This window comes from Rosa chinensis, chromosome 1, assembly GCF_002994745.2.
Source record: "Rosa chinensis cultivar Old Blush chromosome 1, RchiOBHm-V2, whole genome shotgun sequence".
Lineage (NCBI taxonomy): Eukaryota > Viridiplantae > Streptophyta > Magnoliopsida > Rosales > Rosaceae > Rosa > Rosa chinensis.
Genome location: NC_037088.1, coordinates 63,783,481 through 63,811,144, shown reverse-complemented (window position 1 = coordinate 63,811,144; position 27,664 = coordinate 63,783,481). Strand labels below are relative to the sequence as shown.

At 37.9% G+C, this 27,664-nt stretch overlaps 5 protein-coding genes across 6 annotated transcripts; 1 reads left to right on the top strand and 4 right to left on the bottom strand.

Moving 5' to 3' along the window:
- On the bottom strand, nucleotides 1-7,394 carry LOC112172655 (valine--tRNA ligase, mitochondrial 1). Its single transcript, XM_024310125.2, has 21 exons — nucleotides 7,220-7,394; nucleotides 7,084-7,134; nucleotides 6,934-6,990; nucleotides 6,635-6,807; nucleotides 6,474-6,546; nucleotides 6,318-6,383; nucleotides 6,137-6,220; nucleotides 5,967-6,044; nucleotides 5,774-5,857; nucleotides 5,575-5,654; nucleotides 5,021-5,078; nucleotides 4,643-4,945; nucleotides 4,341-4,508; nucleotides 3,804-4,003; nucleotides 3,252-3,654; nucleotides 2,596-2,847; nucleotides 2,010-2,510; nucleotides 1,405-1,496; nucleotides 1,187-1,286; nucleotides 921-1,066; nucleotides 1-575 (listed from the first exon to the last, which is right to left on the bottom strand). Exons 1-21 carry the CDS (start codon nucleotides 7,367-7,369, stop codon nucleotides 401-403), a joined length of 3,294 nt encoding a protein of 1,097 aa, XP_024165893.1. The 5' UTR covers nucleotides 7,370-7,394; the 3' UTR covers nucleotides 1-400.
- A 552-nt stretch (nucleotides 7,395-7,946) lies between these two features.
- On the bottom strand, nucleotides 7,947-11,646 carry LOC112172575 (post-GPI attachment to proteins factor 3). Its single transcript, XM_024310010.2, has 5 exons — nucleotides 11,196-11,646; nucleotides 10,094-10,355; nucleotides 9,791-9,987; nucleotides 9,245-9,432; nucleotides 7,947-8,594 (listed from the first exon to the last, which is right to left on the bottom strand). Exons 1-5 carry the CDS (start codon nucleotides 11,294-11,296, stop codon nucleotides 8,308-8,310), a joined length of 1,035 nt encoding a protein of 344 aa, XP_024165778.1. The 5' UTR covers nucleotides 11,297-11,646; the 3' UTR covers nucleotides 7,947-8,307.
- A 978-nt stretch (nucleotides 11,647-12,624) lies between these two features.
- Nucleotides 12,625-17,697, top strand: LOC112172418 (ABC transporter B family member 28). Its single transcript, XM_024309785.2, has 16 exons — nucleotides 12,625-13,057; nucleotides 13,151-13,338; nucleotides 13,450-13,473; nucleotides 13,558-13,659; nucleotides 13,996-14,086; nucleotides 14,213-14,313; nucleotides 14,473-14,523; nucleotides 14,602-14,730; nucleotides 14,942-15,004; nucleotides 15,089-15,368; nucleotides 15,600-15,748; nucleotides 15,850-15,939; nucleotides 16,524-16,658; nucleotides 16,737-16,793; nucleotides 16,879-16,935; nucleotides 17,162-17,697. The coding sequence occupies exons 1-16, from the start codon at nucleotides 12,694-12,696 to the stop codon at nucleotides 17,396-17,398; spliced, it is 2,118 nt and encodes a 705-aa protein (XP_024165553.1). The 5' UTR covers nucleotides 12,625-12,693; the 3' UTR covers nucleotides 17,399-17,697.
- A 75-nt stretch (nucleotides 17,698-17,772) lies between these two features.
- On the bottom strand, nucleotides 17,773-18,954 carry LOC112172496. Its single transcript, XM_024309903.2, has 2 exons — nucleotides 18,288-18,954; nucleotides 17,773-18,184 (listed from the first exon to the last, which is right to left on the bottom strand). The coding sequence occupies exons 1-2, from the start codon at nucleotides 18,705-18,707 to the stop codon at nucleotides 17,912-17,914; spliced, it is 693 nt and encodes a 230-aa protein (XP_024165671.1). The 5' UTR covers nucleotides 18,708-18,954; the 3' UTR covers nucleotides 17,773-17,911.
- Nucleotides 18,955-19,191: 237 nt separating this feature from the next.
- On the bottom strand, nucleotides 19,192-23,129 carry LOC112172292 (calcium-dependent protein kinase 26). Of its 2 annotated transcripts, XM_024309610.2 has the most exons (5): nucleotides 22,960-23,129; nucleotides 21,395-22,342; nucleotides 20,989-21,285; nucleotides 20,009-20,410; nucleotides 19,192-19,926 (listed from the first exon to the last, which is right to left on the bottom strand). In XM_024309610.2, the coding sequence occupies exons 2-5, from the start codon at nucleotides 21,981-21,983 to the stop codon at nucleotides 19,664-19,666; spliced, it is 1,551 nt and encodes a 516-aa protein (XP_024165378.1). In that variant the 5' UTR covers nucleotides 21,984-22,342; nucleotides 22,960-23,129; the 3' UTR covers nucleotides 19,192-19,663. The 2 variants fall into 2 exon arrangements, with proteins under 2 accessions (XP_024165378.1, XP_024165448.1); XM_024309680.2 differs by lacking the exon at nucleotides 22,960-23,129 and having other exon boundaries at nucleotides 21,395-22,939.
- Nucleotides 23,130-27,664: the final 4,535 nt, after the last annotated feature.

Here is a 27,664-nt window from a genome sequence, read left to right as displayed (position 1 = left end):
AAAAAAAAACGTCAATATATGTATCATACAAAAGATTACGAACTGTTCCACACCAACTGGATCCATATCTTTCCCAATTACATTTCGTTAAGAACGGACAGGATCAATCAATGCTATCAACAATTGAATTATTATTCATGTGGTGCAACAAAGGATATCCTTCCTATCCTTCTGATGGGTTTCTTTTCCTTTAGTACAACAATGTCCTGTACTCCTGTAATTCATGTCAAGCAGCAGGTTCCTTGTAGAAAAAGCAAATGTCACTTATTTAAAACATTAGCAGCAACAGCCTCAATACCAAAAACAATGAACAGAGCTAATATGTATATCAGCATACAGAATCTGAAAGCCTTTCATTTTTCTATGAGTCTGCAAAGTTGGTTGTACAATAAATTGAAAGTCAATCTTGTTTATTGCTTGATATCTGCGCTTCCATATGTTGGCTTGCCTCTTCAAGAGACAGTTTTTCCTTCTCCAGGGATTCAAGTTTATCAGCATTAGCTTTTTGAATCTTCTCGGGGACCTTTTCTTTGTAACCAGCAGCATTCATCACCTTCGTAATCTTCTCCTGTTGCCTGTTGAGTATAAAAGTGCTGTTAGAATTATTTAAACTTATATTTCGGATGTCATTAGATTTTACTCACTGCTACCCACGAAGAAGTTGAACCCGTGTTATCCAAAGAAATTCATGACTGAACCATCTTTCAACATTATCATTCATAATAAACTTTCCAATTATGTATCAGGTATTCTAACTCTTACGATTGCACTACTACTATACTCATCTTTACAGTATATACCTTGTTGTAAAACTATATTCCCTCAAGGGATCCTAATCAAAGGTGAGTTTTTCAATTTCATAAAATCTGGTGGTTGTGAGAACTGCAGGGTATCAAAGTAAGTTAAAACTTCGAACTTACAATTTAATGTCTTCCATCTTTTTCCGGATCTTTTCAAGATCTATTTCTGCAGAACGAGATCCTAGAACCTTCAGATAAACAGATAGGTTTTCATTTACAACAGACACAGCACATCCAGTTGGGGCGGCTTCATTCTCACTGATTACCTGTGGATATACGAATTTATCAAATCTAAATACAAATCAACTACAGGAATTTAACATTTAACCTTGATTTAATAGGAAACAGAATTGAGTACAGTACAATCATGCAAGACAGATACTTACCGTCAGAGATGACAGATTGGCAAGAGTTTCAATCTCTAGTTGTTGTCTACATAATATCTCTCGATCTGACATTGATCGACACAGCACAAAAGCTGGTCGTCTACAGAAACAGAACAGACAGGATGAGAACTCAATTATATATCAATTTGCAACATTAAAGTGAAAAGTTCGCAGATGTCAAGCCGAAGAAAACATGTCACACTGCACTACGGAATTACCTTTCACGACTCTCTTGAGACAGTGACCGGAGAGATCTAACAATAGAGTCAATAAGACTCATTTCAGACTCCACCCTTTCATTTGTCCAGCACTGGAAGAATAAAATATAGAAAGATAGTTACTACACAGACTAAGTTCATATCCATTCATAGGTACATGGTCATCTATAAAAACCAGAAAGCACCTACTTATGGCCTGACAACTATAATGCAAGTGCAACATCACCCAACTATCAAAAACAAACATTAAAATTATTCCCCATGTATGACATAAAAACAAACATTAAACTACAATAACGGGGAAAACTGTCAAAGTGCAGAGCGAATAACCTAAACATAAAACATGAAATATATGAAGGACATGACAGGACATGAATGTGGATGAAGAAAGCCCCTGCAGTACAAAACCAGTCGAAGACTTCTTAAATGACTCCAGTTATCTGACATTAACATAATTGCCTCTTATTAATAGGACACCTGCACAAAGTGTCCACCCACAGAAAAACTACCCACATGCCAAATAGCTTAATCCTTTCCTTTTTAATACTGGACTACACTAACCTCTATGATTAGACACCAATAAAATACAAAGATAAATAAACAACCTCCACGATGGATGGGTAGTCGCATATCATAATTGATGCTGCCCTATTGTGATGCTTGGATGATGGGAGACGCTGCCATAGTTCTTCGGTAACGAAAGGCATAAATGGGTGAAGCAGCCGTAGTCCAGTATCCAGACACAACCAGAGCGTGTCTTGTGCAAAACCCCTTTCAGATGCAAACTTTGGATTGTTTCCAGCAAAGTAGGGTTTTATGGCTTCAATGAACACATCACACAATTGGTACTGCCACCAAGCATACACTGCAGTGGCTGCATCTGAAAACTCGTACGAGTCCAATGACAAAATAGTTTTGGAGATGGCTTTATTAAGTACCGAGAGTATCCACCGGCAACTAAATGGAAGCACATCCGGGATTACTGTTGATAGCGGAACATAATCATCCCCAAGTTTGCTCATAGCAAATCGTACGGCGTTCCAAAGTTTATTACACCACTGCCGGTAACCGACAACCCTTTGGATATCCAGATTTATCTTATCAGACTGAAAAAAGACAACCAAAATATGTTACCAATCCATCTAAGAAAAAACAGTCACCCACAAAAAATAGAAAGACAGAAACCTAAACCTGAGCAGTGTATGAGACCAGAGCAAAATGTAGCGCATCAGAACCACATTCAGCAATACCATCAGGAAAATCCTTTTTTTGGCCTTCTTTGGCTATAGCTATTTCCCTCAGGTCCAAATTTCCCTCTGAAAGCTTCTTGTGTAGATCTTCCAGCGAAACACCATTGATCACATCAAGAGGATCAATGACATTCCCCAAGGACTTGGACATTTTACGCCCATGCGCATCACGAATCATTGGATGCAAATACACCTGCAGAGCAGCACCAAACACCTTAGTAATCAATATATAAAAAGCTTTGACAAGGTTGATAATCAACCATACTATATTTTGTCAGGAAGCCTGAATACTACATTACTTCCATGAAGCCAGACTCCACTGGTTACAATTACAAATCCAATCAACTATATTAGAGAAGGCACCTAACACCAGCAGACACAATACATTGTTCATGATGACAAGAAGAAAAATAGAAGTTTAACAGTAGGAATAACATGCTACCGACTAGTAAGAATGCAAATAATTTATTTTCTATAAATTTAAAACCACTAAAAAGGAACATTTGCTCTTATATTTTACAGTCGCAACTTGTGAGTTATAATTAGCTACAAGTTGACTAGCTAGCACAAACATCTATTTGTCCATTTATTGCTCACCTTTGTGAAAGGTACATTACCACCCAATGTACTTCCAAGCATTACCATACGAGAGACCCAGAAAAAGATAATGTCATGCCCAGTTTCAAGAACTGAAGTTGGATAGAAAGCTCTCAAATCTTCTGTATCTTCCGGCCAACCCAACACGGACAATGGGAAGAGACCAGAAGAAAACCACGTGTCAAGCACATCAGGATCCTGTTCCAGTTTAACCTCCTTTCCCTCATATCTTTGACTAGCCAGTGCTTTAGCCTCTTCCTCATTTCTTGCAACCACCCATCGGTCATCTAATGATCCAAAATCTTCTGGCTTGTCACCATCCAAAACGGCATACCATGCAGGAATGCGGTGACCCCACCAAAGTTGCCGTGAGACGCACCAATCACGAATGTTCTCAAGCCATCTATGAACAAGAAAACATAAGCTTTTTATTTTTATTTTCTTTATGTGGAAATGATAAACACAGCAGCTTATGTCACCAATTGTAATATTTATTACCAATAAACACAGTGGAAATTTCTTTCAGCAAAGTAAAGAAAACAAGAAGACTACCTCTTCCAATCAGCATTATACTGTCTCGGAATGATGTCAAGCTTTCTATTATCATCATCTACAGCAGCATCAAGGGCTCCCTTGGCCATACCACTACATTTGACATACCACTGGGGCTTTATCATGGGTTCAACAACATCCTTGCTTCTAGAGCATATACCAAGACGCATCTCATTTGTCGTTGCTTCTTTAAAGAGGCCCTAAATGCAAAGAGAATAATGTCACCAAAATACTCATTACAGCTTTGAGAACTTGACGTAAATGGACAGTACCCTCCAACTACTATGACAATATGCAACGAAAAACAGGTGACACTGATAAGTGATGCAATTACAAGTAGGTAGTGCTAATTATGGAATGAAGGGACTGCAGCCAATTCAATTTCATTGTTTGAAGAGTATCAAGTTGAAAAGAACAATATGAAACTTGGAAGATAGAGAAGACATATTAATAGTGTTAAAGGTGTACAAATACCGATAATGGTAAGCACTTCTCAAACCAAAGATTAAATGACAGTCACAACTTAATAGATGGTACCTTCTTCTTTAATGCTTCAGTAACTTCCTCCCGGGCTTTGAAGCGTGGCATCCCTGCAAACTCTCCACCATCCTGGTTTATTTTTCCATCATCAGTGAAGACGTTTATAAAGTCCAGATTATGGCGCTTTCCGACATTAAAGTCATTAGGATCATGGGCCGGAGTAATCTGAGTGACACAAAACACCAAGATTAAATTTACATACTGAAGCATAAACGTGAAAGGAAAAAAAAATTCACACACACACATATATATATATATATATATATCATGACTTATATGCTATTATGTCTAGCTCTCACCTTCACAGCACCAGTCCCAAACTCTGGATCAACGAGAATTGCATCACAGATTATACGAATCCTTCTTCCATTAAATGGATGAATGGCATGCTTTCCATGAAGATGCTTATATCTGTCATCATCTGGATGTACAGCAATAGCAGTATCACCGAGCATAGTTTCCACTCTGGTGGTTGCCACAACTATCTCACCCAAATTGTCTTCCAGAGGGTATGCAAATGATGTTAAAACGCCAAATTCAACACGGTTCTTGTATCCAGGAACCTCAAGAGACGTTCTTTCTTTTATATCTATATAGTCCACCTACACATACAGCAAGAAATTCAACAATACTGAAAATATTTGGAAAAATTACACAACCAAAAGGAGAGTGCTGACCTCAATTTCAGATATTGCCGTTCGCAAGACACAATCCCAATTCACTAGGCGGTTATCCCTACAAAACAAAAGCATCATCAGATAGACAAGAAAACAACATATAGGTGTAGATTACTGGAGAAGACAACCAACCAAAGCATATCAAAGAGACATGGATCAACATATAACAAATCATTCTATCACACTAGTTTGTGTTAATTCAACAAGTTCAATGGTCTTTACCCTAAAGACTCAACCCCAACAAACTGAAGATATAAGCAAAACATGCATACGAAATCAAATTAGAACCACAAATATAGAGCTGGCATCCCCATACAATAAAATCTTGAAGTTGTATTTATCCATTTTCCCACAAGGTATCACATAAATTGTATTTATCAAGGCAGCTCATAGTCTCATCTTAAATTACCACCTGAAGGAACTTGCATGATGTTCGTGTCAATAGGGCTTACAGATACTCATATTAGCATAAAACTATGAGAGAAAAAATCAAAATAAACAAAAAAGCAGTTCACATTAAGTGCAAGATTAATCTGATTTTTAATAAACCATACCTGTAGATAAGCCCTTGCTTATGAAGCCTCACAAAAGCCTCCGTCACAGCATTTGACCTCTTCTCATCCATTGTAAAGCACTAAAAATAAAGGAAATAAGTTATATCTATGTACATTATACATATAAAGAGAGAGATCTTTTGGACTGTGTCAAATTCGAACCAAATAAATACAAGCTACAGGAAACTCAAATGCTCACCTCACGGGACCAATCCAATGAAGCACCCAGACGACGTAGCTGCTTTAGTATAGTGCCCCCGTAATTATTTTTCCATTTCCAAACCTTTCATAAACAAGATACAATCAACAATATCAGTAGGTAAGAAGAAACTTGATAATTTTTAACAACAAAATTATCATGAAATCTATACTAGATATCAGTATGAACTCACTTCAGACACAAACTCGTCGCGACCAATATCATGTCGGGTTAAATTGCGTTCACGCATCAGCTTCTTTTCTACAACAACCTATAAACAGCATATAAAAGTTACAGCCAGCAAATAAACAAAATCTGTATTGAAGCTAATCTATATTTGGTATGAACGGAATGGATCAGAACCTGAGTTGCAATCCCAGCATGGTCCATTCCAGGCACCCACAAGGCATTGTAACCCGACATTCTTCGCCAACGAATCATAGTGTCCTGCATGTCACGAAATAATGTCAATTAATTTTTTTAGACAACATTTGGAAACCACCAATGAACATAACAAATGCAGGAATTTATCTACAGATGCGACCTCAATAGCAGCAGTAAGGGCATGGCCTATATGAAGCGCGCCAGTCACATTGGGGGGCGGGAAAACCTGCAACACATGCAAGAACCAGTTCATTCTGCTATTTGAAATCACTTACAACGCAAGAACACACTTTTTAAGGCGCGACACCACACTTACAATCACAAACGGAGGTTTAGAGCTCTTAGCATCTGGCACAAAGAACCCCACTTCCTCCCACCACTCATACCACCTAAAAACCATCAAGTACAAATCACAACATGCACAATATACAATTCGAAACCAACAGCAAAATAGCAAAAGGCAAACACGAAACTCACGCCTTCTCGACAGCACTTGGACTGTACTGTTTGGCCATCTGCTTAGACATCTGCTTCTTCTGGCCAACCGGAGTCAGAGGATCAACAAAATCAGCTGCATTTTCATCCTCTTCATTCCCACGCTTCACACTCTTCTTCTCACTCTTCTTCGAAGCAGCATTCGCTTGTTGTGCCTACAACCACATCAATTTTTCGAAACATGAATCCCCAAACACCTCAGCAGTTCATCACTACACCATAATGGCAATTTCAATCGCATCCAAAATCACTCCAAATCCAAATTAACCATAATAATTTACCTGGAACTTGGCAGCTTTCTCTAACGCTTTTTGCTTTTTCAATTCTTTCTCTCTTGCCTAAAATCAACAATTTTCTTCAGTAAAAAAATAAAATAAAAACCAAAACCTTAGGCTAAAATCACAAAGAAACAATCGGTTAAAAGTAAAAACCTTCTCTTCCTTCTTCTTCTTCTTCTCCGGGTCTTCGATTCCAGCATCCATCTACAATCGAACAGTCCTGAGTTAGATATAAACTGATGAAGCGATGAAATCTACGGCTATGATTTGGCGGTGGATTTTCACTTACGGCTTTGCCGGCCGGAGCTGATTGAAGAAGAGGAGGGCGGATACGGAAGTGACGGAGGAGATAAGGCGCTGCTGCAACTTTGATTTGGTTGCCGATGGACTGGTAAGAGCTTGGCGGCTTGGCTAAAACCCTAAAGTAGGGCCCAAGCATATATACGCTTTGTAATGTTTAGGCTATAGCGTGGTTTTATACTTGGTGCCAAAAATATTGTTCCTTTTCTTGCAAGGACTCTTCTTACTACTTTTACGGTTTTACCACACTTTGTACTGGTCAGAGGTATTGGACTAGGGCCTGAGAATTCAACCTCCTAACGCTTTTAACTATAATCGTCAAACACAAGTACCAATGAGTTTTGATTGGTAAAATTCTTCTCGAGAGTCGAAATCATGCCAAGTTAGACAGCAACTGTACTAGGGAATCTCCTCTAAAAACTCCATGTTATTTTGGAAAATTTGGGGTTTGAGTACAAACACCAAGGTTTACCACCAAAACAATACCAGCTTTCGAACCCCTCAGCATTGTGTCAAAGCCAAGGTTGGAAACATCATTGTAGCTCAGTTTGGTTCATTAACAATATAACAACGAGGATGTCATACAATAAGCACATTACGTCGGCTCATAGATACTTGTTGCCAATATATGTTATGGTTATGACCCTTTCTGCATAAGCATATATAGCTTCACTATATAGACCGAAAGAAGTCAAATAACACAACATGCTAAATTGTAGACCGAAAGAAGTCAAATAACACAACATGCTAAATTGTATCCACAAAGATTTACAGTACAATATAGAAACTCAGTTACTGAGCCTCACATCTACAAATTGAGAGATTTTCCAGGAAAAAAACCACAAACACAATGACCTGGAAACTTGGATTCTTTCGGTGGAAACAATTGGACATCTACCAATTGGACATCTACCAATGAAATGCAAAAAACCACGTGAACCACCATGGTAAGCATTTCAGATAAATGCATACACATGAAAAAAGAGAGAGTGAGAATATTGATGAATTAACGGGGGTGAACATGTCGTGTATCTTGATACCATCCACCATCTGAGAACCACTTCATATTCAGGACTACTACTTTGCTTTCTTAAGGAGAGCTGCTGTCATAAACTCGGCGTCATCCTTGACAAAACTCCACCAAAGGTATGTGAGAGGGATGGTGATACCGTTTGCAATTGCATGAGCATCTATAAATCCTCGGTAAGGTGGGAAGTCATATATCTCCAAGAGCATGGTAAGGCCTCCTCCGACAACAACCACCCACAACTTCCAGCGTGATAGATGACGGGTAGTACCAGCCCAAACTGCCCATATAAGAAGATGAGCAACGCCCATGGCTGTGCAAACCTTCATATTCAAACCTGCAAAAACTTGTATAAGTTCATTTCCTAGAAATATTGGAATCCCACAACTACGCCACAGCAAATACTGTTAAAACCAACAAGATTAAATTGAATTTCTGACAAGATGCTTGTCCTGGCTGCTATACTAGAATTCATTAGGCATGATGATCGAAGCCACTACATGGAAATGCATTTAAAACATCTGTGTCTCCATCAGAAGCTGTTTCAAATAAACTCAACACAGAAAAGAAGACATTTCTAATGTTTTCTATGCATCCACTGTTACCAAAATTTAGACACATATCTCCCAATCCATGATACCCCAATTGAAAGAAATGTAACGAATTTCATGCACAGTTGACCAGTAACATGTTCATTAATAGAGAAAACAAAACCAAAATATTACAACTGTTTCTGATGGAACCAGTAACTTCACTTCTTGTTACTACACTATTATGAAGGAAGAAACTAACTTAGTGCAGTGAAAGACAGGGCAGCAAAAGGATTTTGCAAGTGCAATCTACAAACAGCTAAATTACCACATAATTTACTCTAGTCGTGGTATATTTAGTACGGCAATCCTTTACATGCAATTGCATTTGAGGTAATTGATTTTTGAAACCAATTTTCATCATTCACATAATGGGGCTTCTAGAAAAATGTATTACCGCAATCAAGTTTATAGAAGTTCAGGTACAGTATGTGTGTGGTCACAAATGCAATCAGTGGAGCACAGACCATGACCCTGGCGGCCTCATCTCTGACATTGAAAGCTCTCAGTATTGCTACAATGAGGGAAAAACCAAGTAATGCGACAGCAGAAGAAATATCTAGCTTCTCTGTCAACTCCACATCCCTGCATTGTACAAAAAAGTTAAGAACATAATCAACATTCGATCTAAGATGAACATATGAAAATTTTGTTCTACCCTGACTCTGGGTAAAATCAATTCACTAAAATTTTGTATCTGGTGCAACATCAGTAATGCAAGTTATAGCATAGTTTTGCTTTTGCAATTTTAACTTGGTATTGTGGGTAACTAAACAGCAGAGGGGAATCTTTTTTTTTTTCCTGCTTTCATGAATTGTGGCCTTGTGAATCTAACGTACTGTGCAATTGCTATGTATTTTATTTTTCAGTCAAAAGTTAATATTTTTGGAAGAAAATATTGTATTTAATCATCCACATAGTAAAGGAATACAAAACCACTTACCGGCTGTGAAATACACCGCTCCAAAACCAAGCATTCATTGATAAGATCCCCCAGATATGCCACACGCCAGTATATGCATAGTAAGTCTTCCTAGTTGGCCTCAGAGGCAACTTGTAGTATACGAGGATAAAGAATGAAATCCAACCTTGAAATTGCATGGCAAGATTGAGAGCAGAGAGAGCAACGGAAACAGGTTCCTGAAAACATGAAGAAGTTCATTGAAATTTATTAGGCCATGCCAGCAAGCAAAATTAGCTCAACTAGATCAACAATGAACTTTCTCTACTGAGCTTGATTGGAAACCTGAATGCCATAAACACGCCAAAATGGCCATTTTCCATGATACTTTACAGGCTTGTCACCAAGTCTCCCCCTTTCCTCCTCCCTCGCAAGCATGCAGTGGTACCTACAGTCAGTTTGGCAGTCCCATTGCTTCCAGCGCAAATAGAGAGGTTCTTCGATATACCAAGGGCCATCAATAGGTTTCCCATCAGATGAAAATTTACAGTGCTGAAAGCATTTCTCCCCTACACATCCAGATTTTTGACACTGCTCCACACAAGACCTGGCACAACCATACAATCACAATCACAACGATTCCACATAAACCGAAAAGCGAAAAAGTTACCGTTTCACCAAATAACTGTTTTTCGGAGAATGGACCACAAATCATAATGCAAATCTTTTTTCTTCTTCATTCTTTCTTTTCAATAAATGCACAGCATGACGCTATAAGTATCTAATTAATCAGTCATTAATATCACCTCCATTATGTTATTAAAGCAAATTTATAACCTCAATTTTCATTCCAGCATTAAATCATATATAACTTCCATCATTCCCTAATAAATCAGTTGAACACATCAACTAACAAGTACATCATACACAATAATACGTAGCCTATTTCCAGATGTCTGAGTTTCCGACCGTACAATATGATGACCTCATCAAATTTCTCTTTGATTTTGCTGTATCAAAAACTAAACCTACCTCATCAATCAAACAGTAAAAGCATTACTGAACTCATATAATCAAAAGCAAAGTCGCTCGATTTTTCTCAGCAAAAAAGCTCAAGGAAAACGAAAACGAAAGCGAAAAATTCCACAAATACATCATACACAATAATACGTAGCCTATTTCCAAAGTTCTGAGTTTCTAACTGTAAATTACTAAGGACCTCATCAAATTTCTCTGTATCAAAAACTAAAACTACCTCATCAATCAAACAGTACAAGCATTACTGAGCTCATATAATCAAAAGAAAAGTCGCTCGATTTTTCTCAGCAGAGAAGCTCAAGGAAAACGAAAACGAAAGCGAAATTCCACAAACGAAAACGAACAACTCAAGCAAGCTCTTTAGTCTTGGAAATTGAACGGAAATGGAAACAGAGAACGGAAAAGTTACCGGTAAATCGGATCGGCGTCGCCGGAGCTGGCGAGGAGCGGCGGAAGCAGAGCGGCGGAGAGTGCGGCGAGGAAGAGAATGCAACGGAGGCGGGGGGCCATCTGATCCGAAAGTCAACAAGACGGAAAGTTCTCGAGGTTTCTAGAGCTGGCGACGACGAATGTTGGCTCCCATGGAATCGAAGATTGATTGAGCTCACAGAGAGATAGAGAGGTGAGTGAGCTGGGGGAGCGAGTTGAGTTCAGGTGAGAGCAGGGGGAGAGACTCAGTGAGTCACGGAGAGCGAGTTGAGCTGGGGGCGATTCTCGTGGTGAATCGAGGCGATGTGGGCAGCGGAGACCAGAATCTCGTGAGTGAGGTTGTGGCGATTCTCGAGGGGACGCGTGGATTGCTGGACGTGCTGATATGCTCTCTCTCTCTCTCTCTCTCTCTGAGCTCCAGAAAATTAAATAATATCCTTCAGACGCTTCTAGATACGTGGCTGTAGATTTAGACTCTATGTTAAAAAAATTCTTCACTTTTTTTATATTTTGGCATGTCACACTGGGGTGTTATACTGTTATATTTACACTGATAAACGAATATCTACAATCCGGATGCTTATAGATAAAACTCGTATTGCTAAACTTCTGCACATAGTTAATTATAATTTTTCTTAAATGCATTGTTGGCAATTGCTAGTTTTACGTTGCCGCAATGAGGTGTTATGTACATTTTTTTGACTTATGAACACGAGTTTCATAAATGAATATCTAGAATCACACGAATTGTTGGTGGAATAAAATTATTCAAACCAACTATAATAACAAGAATACAAAGTTATGGGTGATTGAAAATGAAATGATCCAACCCAACAATAAAGGATGACAAAAATTCAGGTGGTGTAAAGTCTCTTATGATTGATTCCTTTAAAAAAAAAAAGTCTCTTATGATTTACATTCCTTTTTCCTCATATTTGTCTTTTAAGTAATTATAGCATCATAATTTTATGCATTTTTAGCAATATCATTGTCACACAGGTGCTATACACTGTAGTTGACTCGTGGACTAAAATTCAATAAATGAAAAATCATGATCACAAGAATCATGGATCACCTAATGCAAAATCATCCGAATTATAACTATCACAAAAAAAAAAAATTACATATAATCATAGACTAATCCATCCAAACCAATCATATGTGGAGCGAAAATTTGACAGCGCCATATATGAACTTTCAAATCATCTTATTTATAGATTTTTTTTTACAAATCCTAAGTTTAGACGGTGATTACAACAAGGCTCCACGTAACCTCTAAAATTTATAATAGAGCTTCAGTAACAAAAAGGTAAATGACGAGGTAAGTAGGTGAAACAGGTAAAAACCCAAAAAAATTATCCCGCGCGAGTGAGATTGGAGGGAAGGGAGATATATAATTATATATCCCTCCCAAAATTTTGGACGAAGTAAGAAACGTTTCGTCGCCGTTATCAAACTCTCGCCGATAAACCGCCGTCATGACCTCCGTCACGCTCTCTCTTCCCCCCACTGCCGCCCCCACGCGCCTCCGCACAATCAAGCCTCGACTCGCTTCCCTCTACCAACCTCTCCGCGAATCCTATTCCTTCCCGCGCCTCTCACTCCACCGCCTCCCTAACCTCACCGCCGCCTCCGCCTACGTGTCCGGACCCGGCTCCGACCCGATTGTGACCGAGCCCGACCCGAAATTCGACGAGCCGGAGTCAAAGGTCCAGCCGCCGAGTGTGATTGGCTGGGGGCTGCTCTGGAGCCTTCTGCTCAAGCACAAGCTCCGACTGGCAATTTCCGCTTTTGCCCTCGTCGGCTGCAGCGCTTGCACTCTTTCAATGCCGATATTTTCAGGTAACAGAGAGAGAGTCAGAGTTTCAGTTCCTGAATTTCAATTTCGAAAACAATAATGTTGATTTTTTTTTTTTAATTCTTTTTGGACCGTAGGACGGTTTTTCGAAGTTCTGATAGGGAAGAGAACAGAGCCATTGTGGAAATTGCTGAGTAAAGTCGGAGTTTTGTATGCTTTGGAGCCGATTTTAACCGTTGTTTTCGTTGTTAATATGAACACTGTATGGGAAAAGGTCATGTCCGCGCTTCGAGCTCAGATTTTCGGCAGGGTTTTGATTCAGAAGGTAGAATTCAGTTATTGCATTTTCGTACCGCTGTGTTATTGGCTTTGAAGTCTCCTTACCATTTGTTGTTTCATTGTGGTTTTTTTTTTTTTTTTTTTTTTACGCTTGCAGGTCGAGTTTTTTGACCGTTACAAGGTATGTAGTGTGTATTTATTTGAGGAATTTGTATGATCCTGTGTTCCTGTGCTATATGATTGAGTTTGATTTTGCTTCATGTAGGTTGGTGAATTGACGGGATTGTTAACGTCTGATTTGGGTTCTCTTAAAAATGTTGTGAGCGAAAACATTTCAAGGGACCGCGGATTCAGGGCACTTACTGAGGCAAGCAACTCTACACCAAGCACAAAGGGGGCTTTATGTTGCCTCCATTTAAGCATGTAATACCTGATTTTGATCTTATGGCATTCACTTTTTCACTTTTCACCACTACAGCACCAAAAAAAATTCTCGATAATCAGACTTTGTTTTGACATTGTGTGATTGTTTGGGGATGTGAATCATGTGATTACTAAAATTGTACAAATCAAATTTTTGTACGACGAAATGGAACTTCAACAGTAATCCTATGCAAAGGAATCTTATTTTTGGGTTCAGTTTTCAAAGTAGTACCCATATTCATGTAGGCCCATTAAATCTCCTGTTTATTTGTTCTTGTAGGTTACTGGAACATTGTGCATACTCTTTGTTTTGGCTCCCCAACTTGCACCAATCCTTGGCCTTCTGATGCTCACCGTGTCTGTTTTAGTTGGTATTTATCTTGTCTTCAAAACTGTCTTTGAGACTGTCTCACAGTAGTCTTTAAGCAGGAAATTTTGGTGTCTTGTTGGTTGAAACATATTTTTCCCTGATTCTGACTACTATCAATTTTCTTAAGCTTTGTACAAGAGATCAACTGTGCCTGTTTTCAAGGCGCATGGAATGGCTCAAGCATTCATATCTGATTGTGTGACGGAAACTTTTTCTGCCATACGTACTGTAAGTTTTCTGAAATTGTTGACTACATATTTTTTGCACCATTTGAATTTTAAAATAATTATTTCTTTACAAATTAGTCTCTTCATTCAGAAAAGGAGTGTGGTTGAAGAATTTCTGTACACTTTATGACTGATATGGAAAAACTGCATGCTGTTGTAGGTAAGATCCTTTGGTGGGGAAAAGCGCCAAATGCTAATGTTTGGTAAACAGGTAAAATAACACAAACTAGTAAATATAAAAACTGGAAAGCCCTTCAGGTGCTTAGCATTTTCTTTATGAGCTTGGCAGGTGCTTGCTTACCAGAGCAGTGGCATAAAGCTTGGGGTCTTCAAATCCATTAACGAATCGTTGACTAGAGTTGTTGTGTATATATCTCTATTGGCCTTATATTCTCTTGGAGGAAGCAAAGTGAAGGCGGTAAGCACTTGTAACCCTTCTCAAGCGTGATTCAGATTCTGTCCATCTCTTGCCATCTCTTCCTTATACTTTATCTTATGATATTGATGACATCCCCCATTAATCGAATTTTTGTTAATCTCACTAGGTAATGTAGAAACAGCCCTTGAATCATTATTTATTATACTCATACTCACAGTCAACTTCTTTTCTGAACTTTTCCTGCTTGTAGGGTGAACTCTCTGTTGGAACTGTGGCTTCTTTCATTGGTTATACTTTCACATTAACATTCGCCGTAGGTCACCTCCTTAGGCTTTTTATACCTTTGTGATATCCTCTCATGGCTTGTGATAAGTGTTTGATGTAACCTGCTTCTCAGGTTCAAGGCCTGGTTAACACATTTGGAGATCTTCGTGGAACTTTTGCTGCAGTGGAGAGGATTAACTCTGTTTTATCTGGGGTAGAAATTGATGAAGCCCTTGCTTATGGCTTAGAAAGGGAAATGCAACAAAAGAAAGTACTTGATGAAGATTACAGATTGTTTCTCATTGATGGTTCCAATGAGAAAAACCAGTCAGTAAATACGCATTACATGTCAGCTCTGAAATCAGCCAGCAATGTTGGACGCTTAGCTTGGTCTGGCAATGTTTGTCTCGAAGGTATCTAGAATGCAATTTCATACATTCTCTTTGAGGTGCAATGACTGTTAAGTATTCCGTGTGTTTATTTTGCATTGTGTGTGTATGTGTGCATGTCTCAATAGGTGAGAGTACAAGACAAGGCTTCCCATAGTATCGTTATATGAAATGTGTACTGTTTACTGTTTAGTTTCCTACAAAAAATATGCAGTGTTCCAATGTGCCAATGAGTAACCTAATTTCATTCTGCAGATGTGCATTTCTCTTATCCTTTGAGACCTGATGTAGAAATTCTGAATGGTCTAAATCTAACGCTAAAGTGTGGAACTGTAACTGCTCTGGTTGGTTCAAGCGGTGCTGGAAAAAGTACTGTTGTACAGCTATTGGCACGTTTCTATGAGGTTTTCTTTCTCTTATCTTTCAATGTTCGAAAAATTATTTTCGTTTGACTCGTCTTTAATAGATGACAACCCATATGAGTTTAAGTATCCAACTTTTGCAGCCAACTTCAGGTCGTATAACAGTTGGAGGAGAGGATGTTAGAACATTTGACAAGAGTGAATGGGCACGAGTCGTCTCTCTAGTGAACCAAGTAACTTCTTTACTCTGCTCAGATATGATATAACACTTCACATAATGCATAATTAAAAATATAACATATTTTTTTCCTTTGGTGCTGTAATTGATTCATATATCCTAGTGTCTAATTTGCTGGTGTAACAACTCGTCAAATTGTAGAATATGGATAGCAACCTAAGTTACCTTGGATTAGTATTTGAGGGTTCTCATTGTCCTTCAAATTGTATAGGTTAATGCATTTTTGACTGATTTTGATCATAGTCTATATCCGATGAAGCTTACCTATGTTGTATACCTTTTTTTCTTTCTTTTTTCATTAGCTAGCATTTCTAAATTGTACAAACGTATTAGTTCTTGATGAATGCACTTATTTGTAGATTGGTCATATTGATTCCTGCAAACATATCATTCCTTTTCAATTGTGCCTCTCTTTTCATTGAAGGACCAATTGACTGGGTAGGTCTATAGTTAGTGTGAAGTGCCAATAATTACTTTTATTGTGCATTGATGGCAAACAAATCCACTACAGAACAAAGTTGAATAATGCTAAGAGGCACAGAATAGTATTTTGACCTTTCTCCGCTTGTAATTATACAGGAACCTGTTCTTTTTTCGGTATCAGTTGGAGAAAATATTGCATATGGGCTTCCAGATGATCATGTATCCAAAGATGACATAATAAAGGCTGCAAAAGCTGCAAATGCTCATGAATTCATAATTTCACTTCCACAGGTTAAACCACGTTACAGCACGTTATGTTTTACTCTGCTAGTTTGTGTTGTTTACTGATGCTTCTTTAAATCTTGAAAGGGTTATGACACACTGGTTGGTGAACGTGGAGGTCTACTTAGTGGAGGCCAGAGACAGGTAGGGAAAAGAAGTTTCGAGAGACAGAGAGAGGATGAGAAATTTCAATTTGCTTGACACTTTTGCTTTTTATTTTACTCTGCAGAGAATCGCAATTGCAAGAGCTCTGCTTAAGAATTCCCCAATCCTTATACTTGATGAGGTAAATCTATGCTCGCTAATCTATCTATTTATAAATTAGTGTGTAATAGTTGAGGAACAAACTTGTTTCGAACTATGGTAAATTAGTGACAAATGAATCTGGTAGCGTATCAAATGACTCTCAACATTTTTCTTCCATGTTCTTCGGCTTTCCTTTTTGTGGCAGTAGATTTTTCTAAGCCAACCCGAGATTAGGCTTCTTCATTTAAGTTATTTGTTGAATGCAGGCCACCAGTGCATTGGATGCAGTTAGTGAGCGCCTAGTCCAGGATGCATTGAATCATCTGATGAAACAGCGGACAACGTTGGTGATTGCTCACCGGTTAAGCACGGTTCAAAATGCCCATCAAATTGCATTGTGTTCCGAGGGGAAGATAGCTGAACTAGGGACGCACTCCGAACTATTGGCCAAGAAAGGTCAATATGCTTCATTGGTTGGCACTCAGAGACTTGCATTCGAGTGACTCAACGCAGAAAAACGATTTGCTGTAAATTGTTTTCATGAGCAGTTTTCTTACCCTATATGAAGCAGTCAAACCCAGCTATACGTTAAATGTACATTATATACTGTGGTTACCATTATACAAGAATCAGAAATAAAATTTTGTACCTTCCGCACATTAAAAGAACCTATTGATGCCAAATCTTGTAAACATTGACTCACACATGAGGACTCCTGCCTATGAAAGGGAAACTTAGGCCACTGCACAAAACAGTCGTGGGCTAATATTAGATACATGTGACATATTTGTTATCGGTGTTGTTTTTGTAACTCCATTGATGGATGTTTTTGTTATTGTGCCAGTTGAAACCCACAGAATTTGAGTAGAAAGGTCATTTACAGCATAAACATTTTAACAGCATACTCCATTTGTTGGTGCTTGTTAAATGGAAATCGTATACAGTATTTTGGTTTGGATTCATACACAGACCAAGTAGTTTTTGGTTCCACATTATAGAAAAATCAAATTCTAAGTCTAAGAAGTAGACAAAGAAATAATGGCATTCATGCCTGCAAGGCATTCAGTAGGGAGGCCAAGGAAGGTGTTAATGAAAAAGTCATCAATGGGATCAACAGTTGCCACTCCAACCAGTTTGCAGTTTCCTAGTTCATCCAACCTCTCCCCTTTTCCACTTCTCATTGTTCCTTTTGATTCCTCAGATGTCAAAACCGTCTCCACTACAAGCGGAGGAGCTCTATAGATGCTTCCAACCGAAAACCAGAACTTGGCCTTGAACTCAAGATCAACCTACAAACAATGCCATCATCATATACATTGCATTTTCAAAAAGATTCTAGTTAATGACTCTGGTTGAAGCATAGTGAGTGCAACATAGTGTCTACCACTCTACCTTGCCGGATTCTTGATTGATGCTGCCACGAAAAAGCTCCGGGACAATGTCAATCTTCAAAAATGGTGGCAATGGCAATCCAAGAAACTTTGTTGTTGAAGTCTGCAATGGTGGGATGTAGAGTGTTGCGATGTCAAATGACACTGAAACTTCAGCACTCGAGTTGCTGCTTTCTGTTGTACCAGACCCGGTTCCTCCGCCACCTTCAGCATTGTATTCAAAATCGGGATATCTGGCTATGCCAAGCTTGCAGGCGCTCAAGGTCTTGAACTTGACAGTGTAAAGCTTAGAGTTTTGATATTGGGTTTGAGAGTCTGTGGTGGTGGAAGAGAAGGAGATGGTTTTTGTTCTAGGCCTCTGCTGCTTAGTTGGGATCTTCCAAAGAATTGGAGGGTTTGAGTTGTTTATCTTGCAACCCATTTGCCAGTACCTCCTTCTGGGTCTTGTGAAGGTAGAGTGGAAGGTTTTGGGTTTTCTGAAGAAGCTGTGAGAATTGACCGTGTAACAATTCCCTTTCTGTTTCAGTTTTCCTTTTTAAATGAAGCACTGAAAAACTTGAGGCTGGTTTTGAGTAGAAAACCTCATCCTTACATGGGATAATTAATATCTATATAGTGACTGGTTGAGCAATTGACACTTGGGCATAGACAAACCTAAGGAAAGAAACCAATAATAAATAATTAAATATGGTACTAGTCCCCAAAGAGGGAGACATTGGCATCTGACTGGCCAAAGCTTCCATTGATGCATATTGTAATAGTTTCAAGTCTATGATGAAATAAGCAACTTTTCTTTTGGTGCAAGAAATGGGTAATAGATAGAATGGTGTCTTTTAAAGTAAGGAAAGCACACCATGGATAATATCACATGATCTCTTTTGCTTACATAGCAAGAAAGACCAGAGTAAGATTGCAAACTAGGAAAGCATTATGTGAACAATCACTTTATACAAAAGATCTCTTTTGCCTACACAGCAAAGTAAAGAAAGACCAGATAGTAAGATTGCAAACTAGGAAAGCATTATGTGAACAATCACTTTATACAAAAGGGCCAAGCTCATTGTCCATAACTGGGTACTCCGCCAACCTACCACTAAAATCCAAAAATCACTCTCCATAACCATTAGAACTTGGAAGACATCACTTATCACACCTCCTACACAAAGCTAGTGAAAAGTGGCACCAAGCATCAGCAATCAGCTCATTGGGAACATGATATAATAACTTGTAAACCTCACTCGAGCGTGTTAATTCGGCACACTGCCTTTTTTTTACTCTTTCCTACCTACTGGTAAAAGCCAAATCATCATCATACTTGCAACTAACATCAAAAGTGGCACTAAGCATCAGGAATTAGCAACATGATACACTGTCAGGTCAACAAACGAGAGACGATCGTAGAGAAGTGGTAAGATGTGTGCATGATGACCAGCGGATGATTGATTCGTTGACCATGAAATCTAGTTGCTCGTGTTCACCGAGTCCAATTGTGCGGTTCCTCTTGCTGTGGATGCCCAGTGTCCTAGAACCAGTTGTCACCCCGGATCTTTTAGCTACTGCTGGTCTGTTAATCATTCCTCTAGCTTCAAGCCTAAATGAAAGGGAATCTGATAATAGAAGCAACTTCCCTGAGCTTGTCTCTGCATCACAGTACATCAATATGATATTATATGAGATTTTTGATGACTAGTGCAGGGAGCTAGAAAATGCAATTCAAAATACCTTGATGAACTGCATCTATGCTGGCTGAGAACTCCACCGAACAACTACGTTCCTCAACCACAGAACTGGGGCTGAAGAATGCAAAGCTTGGCATTGAGGAAATAGGGGAGGAGAATTCCAGGCAATTGGAGACGTCATTGCTACGGAATGACAACCCACCAGATGCCAAGCAAGGAGTAGATGGCTCAACCAGGAAAGGAGAAAAAGATGACCTGCTTGTGAATGTAGGGGATTGGGCTTCACATATACTAGGTGATGCGGTACCAAAGCTGATGTCCTGACTCCTGGACATAAATGAGGTGGTAAATGAGCTACTGCCCACATCACATTCTTTATAACCTAGATTTTTACACTGACTAGGTTGTTTAGAAAGGGATTCAGTACTCCTCATCCAGGAATGCTCTGCAAAAGGAAGGGAAAAAAGAAGAAGAAGGAAGATTAGAAAGAGTTTTCCCAATTACAATCAGAAAAAGTTATTATTCAATAAGATTAGAAGAAGAAGAAGGGGAAGAAAAGAGGTGCAACACAAAGACATTGCAGACTTGGAGAACTCATTGATGCAAAAAAATTTCCTAACAAGATATTGCTTTCTCAGACGTATTACAGCTTTCAGGAAAAGATCAATTTATATTAATTTGCACAGTAAATTTGCAGCCATTCATAAATGACCACATGTTGATGCAATATCATTGTATATATTTGCTCCTAAGACTCCCTACCCACCATCTTATGTAAGGTGTCAATTAAAAAGGAATCTTCTTGTCATGCTTCTAATAAGGCCCTCTGCTAAAATTTAACGCTATATTACCACATTTTGATCAAGTTTTAGAGAATAAAGAATTTTCAGTTATCACCTCCCACAGTTCAAATATGCAAACGGTAATCAAAAATGGAATAACTGTATTTAACAGCTACAGACTTTTAGCATCTCAGATCAGCATTTGAGAAAACTCTGTTACTGCAATCATTATTTAAACTACCTAAAACCTGGTGAGCGGTGAGCCTTTTAGAAGGATCTTTACAGAGCATTCCTCGAATCAAATCATTAGCTGATTCAGTAATGCCATCCCAGGGATCAGATGGGAACCTCAGATCAGCTGTCCTAACAGCATCAAATATGCTTGACTTTGTCTTCCCCCAAAATGGTGGCATTCCGCTGAGAAGAATGTAAAGAATTACTCCTGCACTCCAAACATCAGCAGCTTGGTTATAGCCCCCGGCAAGTACCTCAGGCGCTATATAAAACGGACTTCCCACCAAACCGTGCAAACTCTGGCCTGCTTGAACAAAAATATTGTCAAATATCTGACATCAAAGTCTAAGGGCAACAACTAACCAAAAGTGGAATAAAAAAACTCATCAAAAGCAAAGAAACTTTGGAAGTACCAGGCTTGATGTAAGTTGCAAGACCAAAGTCTGCCAATTTTATAGGAGATGAGGAGGCTTTTGTGGCCAACAGAATATTCTCAGGCTTCAAATCTCTGTGGACAACCCCATTTTCATGACAGTATAAAACTACCTGAATCAGATGCCTAAAGAGAACCCTTGCATCAGATTCAGAGAAATGCCCGTGCTTCTCTAACTGGTGGAAAAGCTCCCCTCCTGCACAGAGCTCCATCACCAAATGAACGTACTCTTCCTCTTCATACACCGCCTTGAGATCTACAACATTTGGGTGCCCAGACAACCTGGTCATGATTTCAATCTCAAGCTTGATGCTACTGACATCATCTGAGGTCACTAATCGATCTTTAGCTATTGATTTGCATGCCAAAACCTCTCCCGTAAACTTATCAGTGCACACCCTAATAACACCAAATTGACCCCAACCTAATTGCTCTCCAAGAATATACTGGTCTTTTAGATTTGAGGTCTCATTTGCATCCAAGATGGAGGACGTTAAGCTCGAGACTTTGTAAGAATTGCATAGCCGTGTTGATGGTTCCCTGTTGCTGCTGCTCTTGGCAACAGCCATACCGATATCCAGCTCCTCAGCCAGCCAAGAATCTGACAATCCTCGCTCAGAATTTTTTCTTTCCAAGTATGCAGCTTATTTCATTGCCCTTTTCCAACTGAACAGAAAAAGGCCCAAGTTTTAAGTCAATATCTTGATTCTTTTGCTTCAGTATGTATTTCCCAAAGCATAATGAGTCAAAATCAGAAGAGGAGCTTCTTCTAGGTAGTTATACAAGTTGAAGATTACGCTTGCTCCAACTAAAACAGTAAGAACAACAAAGGCTCAAACTTTCAGCTGGGAATTCCTTCTGACCATGACTGGATCACCCGGATCTGGTTGGAAATATTGATTGCTGAGACTCAGACTCCCGGATTAAACTGAAAAGTAAACCGATTTTCAACAATTAACCAATGGAGAAAATTCAATACTTTTGGGAAACATATACTCCTTTGGTTTCTACTCACACTGTTTATGTTTTTGGAACTTATCGAGCTTCAAAACCAAACAGTTCATTAGAAAATGAAATTCAGTTTTGCCACAGATCTTTTCATACACCATCCAAAGAAGACAAACCAAACTATTTCCACAATTCATACGAACAGATCAATCAAATAATCATCAATAACAAACTCTAGCCCCTAAACCAACCACAATCTGCCCTATTCATCTCGCAAAAAGCAAAGCCACCAAACCCATCAACCCAAAAGTTCTCAACTTTACAAACAAACACCAAATTCAAACAAAACCCACCACAAATTCAGCTCAAACCAAGGCTCCCAGATCCAAATTTCCCACCACCCACACAAATTCCAACTCTCAAATGAACCCCCACATTCCCAAAACCCACCAACAAAGCTCCCAACTTTATAAACAAACCCCAAAATTCAACACAACCCATCACAATTCAGCATCAAACAAAGCAACCCAGATCCCAAAATTTCAAAAACCCACATTCCCAAATACAATAACAGAGAGGTTTTGAGAGGCTAAGTACCTGTAGAGAGAGCACAAATTGGAAGCAGTGGTTTGCTGAGCTCCCCAAGACAGAGCTTTCTGTCCTGTGGGCTCTCTCTCTCTTCTGCTTTGGATTTGAGTCAGCTTCAACTTCTTCTTGTTTCTGATGTTGAGGGTTTGGCTCTCCTTGTCCTTGTTTATCTAGCTCCCTCCCCTTTTTTTTATTTTTTGTTTTTATTTTTTTCAAAATAGAGGGATTCTCTAATTCTCTACTCGCGGGTTAGTTAGGAATACCCAAGTACTCGCCCTCCTTACCACTTTCCTTTTCCAATAGCTTCCTATGCAAACAAGAAAAGCAACTTTCCGTTTCGGGCAACTTTGTAACGGTTGCATCGTAGACACTCGCATCAATCCAACAACCCTGTAGCTCTCTCTCTGTTTTTTTTTTTTTGAGGTGAAGAAAAATAGGGTTTTATTTCACCACAAGTAGCGAGTTCGATCAAGGTAACTATATACTTACTGTGTTTTAAATATAATTAATTTGATGAACATTAAAATTTATGGTAAGTTCTATAGAGAATGGCTACAATCTAATATTTTGATAAGTTTTATGAAATTTAGTATATCAGATATTGATTATATTTTAGATATCATTTGTAATATAGTATATGTAGAGGCTAGAGAAGATGATTGGTTTTCAATTTTTATCTAAACTTTTCGTACTGCCTTTCTGACCGGGACATTTACCTGAAGAACTCTTATCTCCTAAGCTTCTTCTATCCTCTCTCTTCCTTCTTTTGTTTTGATTTTTTTTTTATCTGATTTGTTTTTGAACATTATTTGACCTAGAAAGAAGACGGAAGAACGTGCATGTTGTTATTTTGAATTCATGGCTGCTTGCAAGAATAAGAAATGCAGAATGTGTCGTCTTCTAGACGCCAAAAAGTTTTCTACTATTCTATAGAGTTTGAGAATTGACTGGTAATTTAGTCCGGAACGAGATCAAGGATTCAAGGATCCAACCAAGTTTGCTATATTCAAAATTGGTGTTGGGTTTGATTTTAAAAAAAAATTGGTGTTGGGTTTTATCATTAATCAATTTAATTTGACTGGACTCTATAAACTGTGTGTTAGATTTGGATCTGGCTCCTATACAGTGAGGAGGATGTGAATTTACTTTAATTTCATGAAATCTAGACTCTCAGTCTAATCTAAAGATCCTGATAATTGACAAATCACTCTTACATTAATTTTTGATTTTTTGTCTACACCCCAATTAATTTGCCGTTGACTCTAGAACAAAAAAAAAAAAAATTAGGGAGTACTTCTTGCCGTCCCTTCCAACTGGACTGAACCACATGCAAGAACTCCAATTCGGATCTTTGATCTTGCTTCCTCACTTCCCCTCAAGAACCGGGATCGAGTTATTATTTTGTTTCCTCTCTGCAAAAGATTGTTGTTTGGCCAAATTGCTATTTGAGATCTTCAATTTTACGATCACTTTCTAATTGCCTCCATTTTGTTTCCTTCCTACCCAATTTGGCCTTCTCATATTTTCTTCATCTTTCTTTAGAAACAATGGGGTCTTTCTAAATGTACTCAGCAAAAATCTTTTTACATCCACCCCTAACAAAATTAACCCAATTATTCCAATATTATCCTTTATTTGAAAGAAAACATATATATATATATATATATATCGCTGCACAGCCTGCACTTTATCGCTGAATTTCAGAATTTTTTTGTTAAACAAGAAACTAGATGAAGGTTTCTTTATTCAATTTTCAGTTTCTAACTTTCTACTCCTATTATTATATATAAGAGAAGATTTGGTTGGGCTTCTTATCTCTGTAATTTATATCTAGCAATGAGTATATCATCAATATTTACATATTCCTCCATTCTTCTTTGGAATGCATAAGCATATAGTTCTTGGAAATTAATTCTAGTTCTCATATTGGAAGAATTCAGATGACTCGTATTGGGGGAAAGGGTAGTGGGGATGTAGATGGCTGCAAGTTCTATGGGGAAGACGATGCACACTGCAAGTTCTTTTTTTTCTTTCTTGTTTTCCAGTTACTATTAGTTGTTTAATGAAAGGGGCAAATATGGAAATTAGACAAATGTTTGTTAGGGCTGGGTGTATTAAGATTTTTGCTGGGTACATTTAAAAACACCCAAACAATGGATTTCTAGGGTTTTTCTTGTAATCTTGTTGCCTATATTTGATTCAGAGTTGTTATATATAATGGGTTTTATGTTTAAATGAAGAATGAGCTATTGAATCATTTCTCTTAGTAAGAGAAAAGAAATATTCATATTCCCACACTGAAAAATTCCAGTTTATGAGCGTCATCCATTTTAAGACATAGCCACTTTAACGCCAGTTTAGCAGGAAAAAAACCAGTGATTGTATTAGATAAAGTGGCAAATGTAATAACTTATGGATTACTTTATGGATGCAAATTTGATGAAAATCACAACTGCAGTACTTAAGAGGATCTCAATCCATTGGATTTTGTGTTTTGATCAGTTCAAAAACATAAAGAAAATTTGAATTACTGTCTTGTAACGTAGGTGAAAACATGAACAAAAATAAATTCATATTGTAATAGTCGGTTCTTGCTAGTATAGGTGATATGGGTGATGGGAGAAGGGTACTTTTAAGGCAGATGGTAGAAGCTCCAAACCTCCATTTGCTATTGTGAGTGTCATACATTGTGCCATAAAATCTTATTCTTGGGTTTACTGGTGCACTTCGTATAGACTAGCTATTGCATAATAATACAATTAATGTGACTGGTATACATCAACTAACAAAATTTCTCTTCATCGCAAAAACTAACAAAATTTCTTTATTCGTTACTTATGGGAATTTCACAATGTGACTGTTGTCTTGATTCAAATTGGGAGGTCTTTGTTTGTTGATTCACAACATACTGTTGAGTTTAACATTGGCAAATGGAGATATTAAGTTGTGAACTGATAAGGCAAAAAACATTTGCTCATTTTTTCCACAAGAACGAATTCTTTGAACATTTAAAACTTACAAGAGAAGTGTGTAGAGAAAGAGCATGTCATATATCCTTTTTGGTTTTCTAGGATCGAAATTCAGGATCTTATGGATGTTGCTATAGCAAACCTGCTTGCCAATCCAAAGAAGGTATTTTTGTCTCAGAGTTCTCTAGGCTTCCGACATTTTTGGCATATTTTGAAGGATAAGAAGGCAATGAAGAGAGAGTGAAAATGAAAAGAATTTAATCCATACTTGAATGATGTTAGATATATACTATGTCTAGTCACTATAATGCACAAAACACAAGCATGCTTGCAAATTAACTAGTAAAACATCCTTTTACAACTTGATGTTTGCCACGGTCCAAATTGGTGTTCAATTGCTTATCTTGATTAGGGTTGTCGTATTTTTGTTGTCAATTGGTAAAGAAAATTTAGATTTTATGTTATACAAACCAAAATCACGAGGTTGCTTACAAGCTATAAGATCTCAATCGCTTGCGAGCTACAAAATCTCAATCGTATATAAAGTCTGGCATCAACATCATCCTAACAAATATGAAGCCGACAAAGATATCAAAGAGTTCTTCCCCACAAAGAGAGGAACATCATCACCTAAATTAGTATTTATCAGTCTTAAATTTAAGAAGTTTTAATTTCATTGTCATAGTTGGCCACGTTGGTTATGTTGGCGATGTTTAAGAGAAAGATACATCTGTACCATCAATAGTTTTTATGATCATTCAACTCCACAAGATATCTCTTGATGATGTTCTCTTGTTCAAAATATCTTGCAACGGTTGCAATTTCTTCCTATGGTTTGAATTAAGTGGTAACGGCAAAAAACTCCATTTAAAAAAAAAAAATCATTGAGGACAGAGAATGAATTTATAAGGGTTACCATGAAATTCTCATCCATAATTGTTAACCATCCCTTAGAAAACTCAAAGTTCATTTGGAAATTCCAATTGCAAATCAAAACTTTATCACATATGATGTCACCTTAAATTATCCCTTATCAGTGCACCGTAATATCAGTTACGTATTATGAGCTAAATATGGATAAAAAAATAATATTATATTTGAAAATCTTAAACTATTGTTTTGGATGAAAATAAATAAAGATTTAGACTTTAAGATTCTCATTAGAGTTGTTTTATTTTTCGATTACCTATCAGAGTTGTTTGGTGTCTCATAATCGTTTGAGTGTTTAACTTCGATACATTTCATAACACTCGTCATTACGTTTTCATTTGCATTTCGTGCTATTCATCCTGAAAATTCTTTTGCTTAAATAGTAAAATCTAAGTGTAAGCGTGTCCATGCACTGTAATATCAATTATGTAATATGAGCTAAATCTGCAAATACACACACACACACAATGTTTGAAAATCTTGAGCTTTTGTTTTGGATGAAAGTAAATAAAGACTTAGAGAGTGAAAAAAAAAATTAACATGATTTCAAACTTTATACCTAGCCATTTTGTTGACTCCATGAGATTCTAACCAAGATTGATAGGCGTTTCTTCCAGAGCTTGAGCTTTAGCAAGAGTGAAAATGATTCAAACATTGGTAACCGAAGATTTGAACATTGTTCAAGAGAGTCCGAACAATATATATAGTTTGAAAATCTTGAGCTTTTGTTTTGGATGAAAGTAAATAAAGAGTAGTGAAAAAAAAAACAATTAACATGATTTCAAACTTTATACCTAGCTATTTTGTTGACTCCA